This window comes from Mesoplodon mirus, assembly GCF_964341445.2.
Source record: "Mesoplodon mirus genome assembly, contig: HAP1_SCAFFOLD_1667, whole genome shotgun sequence".
NCBI classification, from domain to species: domain Eukaryota; kingdom Metazoa; phylum Chordata; class Mammalia; order Artiodactyla; family Ziphiidae; genus Mesoplodon; species Mesoplodon mirus.
In genome coordinates, this window is record NW_028294566.1 from 11,337 (window position 1) to 22,841 (window position 11,505).

An 11,505-nucleotide genomic window follows, 5' to 3' on the forward strand; every position below is an offset into this window, starting at 1 on the left:
TCAGGAGGCCATGAGCACAGAAACCCACGTGAAGCTGCAGAAATCTGGAGCTTTGGACTTCAGGCATTTGGACATGTACAGTTTGTGGTGAATTGACAGGGGTGAGTCAGCTATACCCGGAAATCTGGGGAAAGGAAAACATCTGGCTGGGTTATTGTGTCATGCTAGAAATATACCACTGGAATCATGCTGTTATTATATATATATATATATATATATATGTATGTATGTATGTATGTATGTATGTATGTATGTATGTATGTATCAATACACCACTACTCCTTCCAGTGACCAGAGGAGACATCAGCTACCAATTCATGGGAGCTGATACTCAAGAAGAAACTTTCTGCTCATCTTGGCTTAAACATAATACCCATTCTAGAGAGGACAATCCTCTTATAAGGCCTTTGATGGATGATTCAAGGCTTCCCACATTTGCCTCCAACTTTTCTCTCTAGCTCTAAACAACGACATGCCATCAAATGGAATGCTCTCTGGTGCCCAACAAAGCCTTCACTGTTCTTGTATTACTTTGTAAGTCTTTGGAGGTCTCCAGCAGTGCTCCCACCTCAATAACATTCCAGCATCCTTCAGTGAGTATCCAAGAGCTGCTTCTGCAGCAAAGTGTTCTAACCATTTAAGCTTCAGAGGAGTTTATGTGATCACTTCTTCATTTAAATCTTCACAGCACTCTGTATATTTTAGTAAACCCTAGCAAGTGTTTTGCCACCAAGACTTCTTCCATGGTTAATGCTTTTTGTTTCCTGTTTAAGAAACCACGTCTGCCCCAATTTACCTAAGTATCAATCAAATCACATTTTTGACAGCCAGGAAAGAAGTCTGCTAGGAAAAATATTGTAAAGTGGGGAGCAGCGAGGAGGCTGCTAAGGAGAAGATCAGGCCACAATTGTCAGGACTTTATTCATCACTTAGTCAAAAGATTTAACCAATGTATAGATGGAGATGGTATGTTTGGGATGTTCAATGAGATATTCCTGTAGGTCATTTGTTGTAATTACAGCAATTTGGGAGTTCCCTGGTGGGCTAGTGGTTAGTATGTCGCACTTTCTCTGCAGAGGCTCAGGTTCGATCCCTGGTCAGGGAACCATCCTGTATGTCGTGCAGCGCAGCCGAAAAATACCAAAAAAAAATAATAATAATAATAAATTTTTAAAATAACAGAAATTTGAAGTAAAAGGAGGTAGAGTGAATAACACTATTTGCCATTTCCTCAAGATGCTCTGTGAATATGAAGAATGTATCGGGCCATAGAGCAAGGACTAACACCCTATAGCTCGTGGACTATAGTACAGTCTGCCAGTTGCTTTCATAAATATGTCTTACTGGAACATGTATTGTCTATGACTGCTTTTGTACTGTAACAGCAGAGTTAAGGAGTTGAGACAGAGACTGTGTTGCCCACAATGCTGAAAATAGTTACTACCTGGGCCTTTAAAAATATTAGCAATCTCTGCTAGAGAACATTATTATAGCTGTGATTACCATTCCTGGGATCCTTGAGACTCACCAGATGGTAGAAACTGCTGATGGTGTGCCAGGGACCCCTGGACAAAAGTACAGACACCCTCTGGGGTATTTTTTGGTTATTTGAAATGTTTCAATGCTTCCTATGAGACATAATTTAATTAAACCATAACAAGAATCTAAAATAGAGCAAAGGATTGCCTCTGGTCTTGCATTCTGCTGTAAGAATATTTGCACACTTGTTGCTTTGAATTGTCTTTGTTAGAGAAGAGAGAATGGAAACCCAAATGAAAATGAGAGACATATATGGACGTCGTCATTGTCAGTCATCTGGGGATAATTAGAGGAGACAGATGACCTTGAGGGAAAGGACCATATCCATGGACATAGGATATGTGCACAGTGCCTGATTCCAGGCAGCCTTTGGTGTGGGTCCTCTTAAAAGGGGGATGCTCAAGTCTCTGCTCTGCTCGGTTCCCAAAAACAGCCCACAAGTTAAAAAGAGAGACCTCTGTGTTGGACAGCTAACAAGGGCAGATCATGTCTTCATAGTATCTTAATTAGGAAATAAAGGGATTTGTAAAAAAAATCATTTTTGACTGATGTCTCTCCCTTAGCATCCTGGATCTTGTATTCATTGACTCAAACAACAATACTTTTTATGCTACTGAAATCTGGCAAGATGAAGAAAATTTCCCCTGATCCTTGGACCGTGACAAGAGACTATGGGTCAGGATGGGGACTGGGGCTCCCAGCAAGAACTGTCATTTCTATGTCTGATGGAAGGGAGGTGACTTCCCTGAGGATCGACTTTCTTGGAGTTTTCTTTCTCTCAGAACCCACAGAGATGAAGAATGGTTTCGTTTCTTTGGTGCTGCTGCTATTATTAGCAGAGGCTTCTGGTGCTATGACTTCTGTCATCATCCCAGAAATCAAGAATGCATTGCTCAACAATGACGTTTCTTTTCCTGTACACACACACACACACACACACACACACACACACACATTTGGTTGACTGAAATGGCAATGTATTTGCTGTGTGATACTGTGTAAGAAACTAGCTCTTTCAGTTCCTCCTCTGAAAATGGGGTTATTGACCACCTACCTTCTGGGGCTGTTGTGAATATCAAGTAAGATGATCCCTGTGAATGGCCTCACTTGATTAATGTAGCTTGTTGTTGCCCATAATGATAACAGTACTAACAAATAACATTTTCAGATGCTTTCCATGTGCCAGGCAATGTTACAGGCACTTTATATGTATCTCATTTAATCCTCACAAAAGATATAAGAAATCTAAGCTCAGAAAGGCTAAACAACTTACACAAGGTCACAAAAAGAATGTGTTAATTTCATCTGCCACTTAGTTCTCAGGTCCTGAGTCCTGGTTTTTAAGGTTTCCTTTCTTTTTCTGTGTAAATCAGGTTCCTAGCAGGAAACTGATGTTGAACTCAAGCTGAGTAATTAAAGAAAGTTGAATAAGAAGTGGTTTGGGTTCAGAGATAAGAAGAGATGATGTAACACCCTGGGGCTAATAACACACTAGGGCCCCAAGCCCCAAGAGAAAGGAGAAGTTATAGGAACCTGAAAAAAGAAGTGTAAACAGAAGGCCAACTGACAGCACCTGTGGGCTTCAGCAGAGGAAGGTTCTGCAGGGTGGAAGCCCCAGAAGCGACAAGGATACTACTCCCTCCCTCTGAGCTCTTGTGTCTCCCTTTGGCCAAACCCACTGGGAAGCCAGAGACCATGGAGCTGACGGTGACAGTCTGCTGGGGAAGGATGCAGAGTGGATCTGAAGGGGCAAGTGGAAACTATCGAGTCCTGACTCCATGGAGTCATAATGCCTACATTTCTTGGTTTACAGAAATGCATGCTCAGAAGCAAAAACTTAGAGGTAGAGGAGAAGGAAACACAGAGAAATAAATAAAGATAAAAAGTATTGCTAACATTTTGGTGTATACCTTCCCCAAGAAGCAAACTTAGAGAACCACCCTCACGTGTCACTACCAAATCTTCTACCTGCCTAAATCTATGCCTTCAGCCTGCCTTCCCTTCCATAGTTTGGATGAATTATCCCTAGTGTTTTAAAAAAAAACGGTTCAGCATCATAATTTTGTTCTAGTTCACATCCCATGTCACCTCCTTAAAGACTTCTCTCCAGCAATTGTCAGCTCTTTGGTATCACAGTTTTTCCATCCCTACTGCAGCACTCTCATCAGCACATAAACATTCATTAATATCACCCACTTTCAAACATAATCTCCCCTCAGCCATCTCCAGCTATAGCCACCCAAGTTCCTGCTTTTACAGCGAAACTACTCAGAAGAACTGTCTCCTCACTTCTTGTTTTCTCAACTCATTGCAAAAGAGCATTTCCTTCATCACTTTTTTTTTTTTTTCCAGTAGGCGGGCCTCTCACTGTTGTGGCCTCTCCCTTTGCGGAGCACAGGCTCCGGAATCGCAGGCTCAGCAGCCATGGCTCACGGACCCAGCCGCTCCGCAGTATGTGGGATCCTCCCGGACCGGGGCACGAACGCGTGTACCCTGCATCGGCAGGCGGACTCTCAACCACTGCGCCACCAGGGAAGCCCGGAAAGGATATTCCTTAAAAAAAATTTTTTTTAAATTAATTTTTATTGGAGTATGGTTGCTTTACGATGTTGTGTTAGCCTCTACTGCACAACAAAATGAATCAGCCAGACACATACAGATATCCCCTCCCTTTTGGACTTCCCTCCCATTTAGGTTACCACAGTGCATTATGTAGAGTTCCCTGTGCTATACAGTATGTTCCCATCAGTTGTCTATTTTATACATAGTATCAATAGTGTATATGTGTCAATCCCAGTCTCCCAATAGGATATTCTTTTTTGACTGGGGTTGACACCCTTTAGGAGGAGAATGCTATTTGTCATGCTCCCCATTTCTTGTCTGGTGAATCTGTGCTATGTCTCAGAGTGTTCATCTTTCTGTTTCCGCCCACCCCCACCACAGTGAGACCACAAAGAACTCCTTGGACAGCAGCCTACGGCAACTAAAATGCCATTTCACCTGGAACTTGGTAGAGGGAGAAAATTCCTTGGATGATTTTGAAGACAGTGTAACCTGACTGAGTTTCAGAACAGCGAATTCCAAGCCACAATGTGCAACATATTGGCCTACATAAAACACTGCAGAGGCCAGCACGAGGCAGCCCTGGGATGCTTACGGCAGGCTGAAGAGTTCATCCAGCGAGAGCACGCTGACCAGGCAGAGATCAGAAGCCTGGTCACCTGGGGAAACTACACCTGGGTCTACTACCACCTGGGAAGATTCTCAGAAGCTCAGGTTTATGTAGACTAGGTGAAACAAGTATGCCAGAAGTATTCCAGCCTCTACAGAATTGAGAGTCCTGAGATGCATTGTGAGGAAGGGTGGACACGGTTAAGGTGTGGAGGAAACCAAAATGAAAGGGCCAAGGTGTGTTTTGAGAAGGCTCTGGAAAAGAAACCCAAGACCCAGAATTCTCCTCTGGACTGGCCATCGCGAGCTACCGTCTGGATAACTGGCCACCGTCTCAGAATCCCGTTGACCCTTTGAGGCAAGCCATTCAGCTGAATCCTGACAACCAGTATGTCAAAGTCCTCTTGGCCCTGAGACTTCAAAAGATTAATAAAGAAGGTGAAGGAGAGAGGTCAGTCAAAGAAGCTTTGGAGAAAGCTCCATTGGCAACAGATGTGCTTCGTGGGGCAGCAAAGCTGTATGGAAGAAAAGGTGACCTGGACCAAGCTATAGAACTCCTGAGAAAGGCTCTAAAATGCATGCCAAACAACACCTACCTGCATTGCCACATTGGGTGCTACTATAGGGCCAAAGTCCTTCAAATACAGAAAATGGGTGGGAAAAGAGAGAAGTTACAGGAACTAATAGGACACGCTCTAGATCATTTAAAGAGAGCTGATGAGAGCAATGGAAATTTCTTCCATATCTGCTCCTGTATCGCCTGTCTCTCTTCACAAGCATGTCGGTATGAAGACGCAGAGTATTACTTTCAAAAACAATTCAGCAAAGAGCTTCCTCCTGTAGCCAAACAAGTGCTCCATCTGCGATATTGCAACTTTCAGCTGTATCAAATGAAGTGTGAAGACAAGGCCATCCACCATTTTATGACAGGTGTGAAAATAAACCAGGAGTCAAAGGAGAGAGAAAAAAATGTAAAACAGACTGCAAAAATTTGCCAAAATCAACCTCTCAAAAAACAGAGCAGATCCTAAGGCTTTGCATCTCTTGGCGTTTCTTCAGGAACTGAATGGAGAAATGCAGCCAGCAGAGAAAAACTCTGAGAGGGTTTTGGACTCTGGAAACCTCATCCCTTTAGCATCTTTAAGCGAGGAATAAGAATCGGAATGTGGTACCCATAGGGCTACTGCTGGAAGGGAGCTGAAACCCTTCCACCAAGTTGGTATTCAAAATATTTAACAACTGGTATGGCATTGGCATGGACTTAGGCCCTGGCCACAGTACAGGATCAGGGTTAAGGAGAAACTCTGCTGGGTAAGTGTTAACACTTGAATGGCTCACAGAGTTCTGGGAGGGGGACTAGATTGGGTGAAGGTCCTGGGGCTCAGTAAAGGGGCTATTTCCCAATTGACCTCTTGGGATCAGTTGGCACTGTGACATTCCCTCTGTGGGGTGATGTCTTGGGTTTGTTTCTATGTTTCTATAAAGCAGTCAGATACCTCACACCTGTAACACTGTGGTCCTTTTAAGCAATGTTTTTCCATCCTTGGAGTCATTTTAGATCCTGTACAGATTGGTCCTGTGATACAGTTCAATGCAGGCTGTCCCAAAATATGCCAGTGGCATACTGATTACTCGGAATTTGTTGCTTGAGAAAACAGCCAGCGCAAGAAGAACACTCTGACCGTCCTCTGAAAGCAGGAAATAAATCTCCCATGTGAAAGGTACCCTCACTGTAGCAGGAGGTAGGGAGACATCCTTGTCGCCGGAGACAGGGAACTGAGGGCCGAGAAGGCTATGTAAACCAGGTCTGCTTAGATTCTCCACTAATTCGTACCCAAGCCCAAGTTTCTTTGCCTTGGCAATTCCTCACAAATTTATTATTTCTTTGCCTAAAAGGTATAAAAGCTGCTTGCTTTGGTCACTTCTTAGGCTGTATCTATGAGACCTCCATATGTATGAAATTAACTTAGATTTTCTCCTGTTCATTTGTCTTGTGTCAATTTAATTATTAGATCAGCCAGAGGAACCCCAAAGGGTAAGGTGAAATTGCCCCTCCCCGACACCCTGCATAGACACTAATGTGTTGTGTCCATCCAAAGGCTGGGGGACCAAAGCCTAGAGAGGGCTGGGTGCTCTCTCTCTCTCCCTTCTGCCTTTTTCCCCCTCCTCCTCAGAAAAGCCTCCATCTAGGATTGTCTCTACAAACAACATGAGTTCAACTGTCCCATTAACTGAAGGGGGAAGAGAGTTTTTAGAAAAAGAGAGCAGAGAACAGGTCAAATCTAGAAGGAACATATCTAAAAGAAATGGGGTCCGGCAACCACAATACAAGAGTTTCAGGAGGCATGTGGGGAGATTTCACCTCCTTTCTGCCCCCCCTGTAATCATAACACACCATGTGAAGGATTAAAAAGTAGATTCTGTACAATATGCTAGAAACCAAAATAATACTTTTCTATAAAACTTATATGGAAAAATGTCTTACCAGTAGGAATGGGGAAAGATAGGCAAAAGAGAAGGAGGGAACAATGCTGATTTGTCATCGTACATTATAAACTTACGGAGAAATTTTCATTTTCTTAGCCACTATTGGGAAAATGTCTTGATAACATGAAGACTTGCTTTATTCAGAAATGCTTTGATGAGCCCAGGTTCAAGATGATAGGAAAGTGGCTGGACAGAGGAATTATTGGGTGGTTAAGGACCTAGTGAAAGGTCTTAGGAAATAATAATGGAGGTTTTTTCCCCCCATTAGAAATATTGTATATTAGGTGATATAAAACTTCATTTAACCCTGAAAATCTTGAGGGAAACCACAAAAGTCATGGTATGCCTGGGGCAATTGGGATTTTCTAGGTAAATATTGAATGGCCAGGGACAGACATCAAGGTTGGTGTGAATCAAAACAGTCAGCGGACCCAGCATGAGACCACCAGTCACCCTCTGGGTTGCAAAATGATTGCCTGTTGGAATTAATTTAAATTTAAATGGTGGTTATCAGGGGCTGCGGTGTGGGGAGGAATAGGAGAAATGTAGTTTAAGGGTGTAAACTTCCAACTGGTAGATAAATAAGACCTGGAGGTTTAATGCACAGTATAGTGAATATTTTTTGTTTTAAAAATAGCGTGGTGTGCACTTGAGATCATCAGTATACATAGTGTGGATGCCTGAAAAAGTCATCGACTTAATTAATAAATAATTTAGGTGTGATGGAACATAAAGGCGTGTTCTGGTTTTTCTGAAATTTTGCTGTACCTTAAATCTTCCAGACTCAACTACTGATACATACAATGTTACACTGAGCATGAACTGGCTCCATATAACACAGACTGGTCTAACTTCATGACCACTGAATAGAACAACCATTTCCTCTACAGCTTTAAGAGTCCAGGGCTTCAGTTTACACCCTGACACCACCCCCACGCACCACGTGTACATAAACACCCTGCCCCCACAGGGAAGCAGGTGGGCTGCTGCCCTACTCTCTGCTAGATCTTGTCAACATCTTGTGCTTCCATCCACATTCTCTGTCCTCTTCTGATGTCCATTATAAGAAACGAGGAGTATCTCCAATTCTGTTTAGGCCCCATCCTGGAGGCAATCTAAACACACGTGGGAGAATTTTTTCTGTTAAATAAAGAACAAAGAGAGACAGGAAGCCGAGAAGTCTCTCTTCTTTCTCAAGAGGCCTCTGGTGGAAAATACAATTCACACCAGCCGCAAAGGTAAACTTATTCTATTGCACTGAATTGGGCAAGTGTCCATTGCAGGGGAAGATTTAGCTCACTTGGCCTGAGTAACTTATTATCGGATCTGGTGCCTGGGGAGAAAACCTGGGAGTGTTCTGAGTGGAGGGTAAGATCGGCAGGCATGCTGACCTTGAGAGAGGACCATCGGCGCCTGCAGAGTGCTAAAGAAGGTACCCCAGGTGTATGTGACCTTGTCCTTGCACGTCATGCCACCAAAACCCTTGCTGGAACAGGAGCCCAAAAGGAAAAAAGGTAGAAAGGGTAGGGAAGAGATGTATGTCATATTACACTTAATATTTATTCGAGGACTTAAAGCTAAGAGAAATGATTGGAAAACAATCAAAACAATTATGTATGTAGCTCTTGTTTCCTGAAATCTCACTATCCAGAAATAACAAATGGAGCCACATTAAATGGAATGACTTGTAATTCCCTGGCGCTTAACCATATCTCTCGGTGCATTTCCCTCCCCTCAGACTCACCAAATAAATAACAAGCCCCCAACAGGTGTCTCCTAAGTGTGGATGAACAAGTCTGTCAGACTTACCTGATAACATCTGCCTCTTGCATGGCTCCAGCACCCACAATGTCCTCTGCCCACAAACCTGCTTCAATACAGCTCGTCATTCTCTGTATTTGATTGTCACCTGGAGAGTACTGATATCCCTGCCAAAGACGTTCTCCATGAAGGAGTGAGGAGAATTTCTCTCATCCTGCCTGGGTTCTAAGTGATACTAATTATTCCTCAGCCTCAGAGTCCTCAGCAAAAGATTCATCAGCCTCTGCCCCCAGCCCCCTTTTCCACACAACTTTCATCTTTCTTTCCACTTCATGTCAGCTGACTTGCACAATGTGTGTCCAGGGCGACTGGAAGCATGGAAGTGTGAGAATTCTGAAGATACTCACAGATAGGATCCCTAGCATGTGCAGCGTCAACCCTGGAGGCCAATGTGGAAAACGTGCGCTCCAACTAGAGACCACGTACTCCTGTTTCCTCCCTTCCTCCACCATTTCCCCCATCGTCTCTTTTGCGGAAGGAGGTAACTTCATTTGACTGATAACAAAAATTCTTTATGATTTACAGCAGAGTTGCCTCATTACTGGTAATCTATGCCTTCTTGGGAGGCCACAAAGAGGGAAACTGACTAAAATCTTTTCTGTAAAAATGGTAAAGTGCCTTTGGAAAAACAGTTTGGCAGTTCCTCAAATGGTTAAACACAGAATTACCACATGACCCAGCCATTTTATTCCTAGGTATATACCCACGAGAAATGGAAACGCACATTCACATAAATTTGTACATGAATGTTTATAGGAGTATTCACAACAGCCAACAGGCGGATCCATCAACTGATGAACTGATGTATTAAATAAAGTATCTCCATACAGTGGGGTATTATTCAGCAATAAAAATAAAGTACTTACTGATACATGCTACAACATAGATGAAATTTGAAAATATTATGCTAAATGAAAGAAGCCAGTCACAAAAGGTCACATATTGTATGATTCTATTTATACGAAATGTCCAAAGTAGGCAAATCTATAAGAGACAGAAAGTACATTAGTGGTTGCCTAGGCCTGGGAGGGATGGGAGGACTGGAGGTGACAGCAAAGGGGGGTAGGGCTTCTTTTTGGGGGAAATGAGAATATTCAAAATTGACTGTGGTGATGGTTGCACAGCTCTGTGAAATGCTGAAACTATTGAATTGTATAGTTTAAATGGGTGAATTGTACGGTATGTGGATTATATTTCAATATGGCTATTTAAAAAAAGAATGAGTACTCTTGTTATAAATGTATATAAAGAAAGCAAGCTTTCCTTTCATCACCTTCTATTTTTAACCTCTAAGTTTGTTGGCACTGTGTTGTGCCCTTTTTATTACTAACATTTTAAGTACCATCATTACTTTTGCACTCAAGAGACATGTTGGAGAAATTCTATATTCTATTTTCTGAGTAGGGTGTGGGGATGAAAATCTGGTCCCACTTGTTTTAGTTTTAAATACCCGTTCACAGGAACCATTCATCAGCAAATTGGCACAAAGGAAGAGTTTAAAAGCAGAAGAACATGTGAGTCACTGTGTAAGTCTAAATGTACGTGTGTACAAATTTAAGCACACTATGAATTACTTAACACATAGAATGTTATTCAACTACCATATGCAGCTGCTGCAAATGCCATGCTAATTCACGAGCGCTGTGTAAGCCAGGAATTAGAACAAGAAAAGCAGCAAGAAATGGGCAGCTGGTGCAACTGTACTGGAAAATAACTTCATAATGTAAGATCTATTGCATTCAGGCTGAGAGGAAGGCTTTGGCCAGTTCAGTAAATTTGCCTTTTCTCTGATCTAACCACTTCCGATCATTTCTGCACTTCAAAGTAGTGTCTATCCCTAAAATCAGCACCCTCACAACACAGAAATTTTCATGACACAATTTCCTTTCTCTTTGAGCAAAGAAGGCAAGAGATAGAGACACATTTTCCCTGGGCTGGATGTTTAAGGTTTCAAGTCTCGCTATGCCAGGATTAAGCACCAGTTTCTCAGTAACACAGATGCCATGTGTTCCTTAAAAATTTTACATTTTGTGTGTCTGTGGTATGTGGGACGTTTAAGGTTTCAAGTCTCACTATGCCAGGATTAAGCACCGGATTCTCAGTAACAGAGATGCCCTGTGTTCCTTAACAAATTTACATTTTGTGTGTCTGTGGTATGTGGGCCCTCTAAAGCACAGGGCCAAAAGCAGGGGCCCCTCTTACCTGGGTGACACTATAAAAGATATAAAGGGATGTCACTTTATCACTACCAGGATAACAAATTGTTAAGTCAGACAACCAACAGAATTACAGACTTTCCCAGTTGCAGGTTACTCTGGTTGGACATAACACAGTCTCTGAACTTGAAGTATCTTATGGTACTCCCACTGGTGGGAAAAAACAAACAGGTGTCCGTTTTGTTACACAAGCATCTCTCTCACCTTCTGCAGCTTCAGAATGGAGGGAGCCTTTCTCCTGTGCAATTGACAATTCTTTCATCTTCAAATC

At 42.6% G+C, this 11,505-nt stretch overlaps 1 protein-coding gene across 1 annotated transcript; it reads left to right on the top strand.

Moving 5' to 3' along the window:
- Nucleotides 1–4,328: 4,328 nt before the first annotated feature.
- Nucleotides 4,329–5,924, top strand: LOC309798109 (interferon-induced protein with tetratricopeptide repeats 2-like). The gene is given in 5 exon segments (XM_082646416.1): nt 4,329–4,589; nt 4,592–4,827; nt 4,831–4,981; nt 4,984–5,684; nt 5,686–5,924. Coding segments are annotated over 5 exon segments (1,422 nt in total). The 5' UTR covers nt 4,329–4,435; the 3' UTR covers nt 5,866–5,924.
- The last annotated feature ends 5,581 nt before the right edge of the window (nt 5,925–11,505 follow it).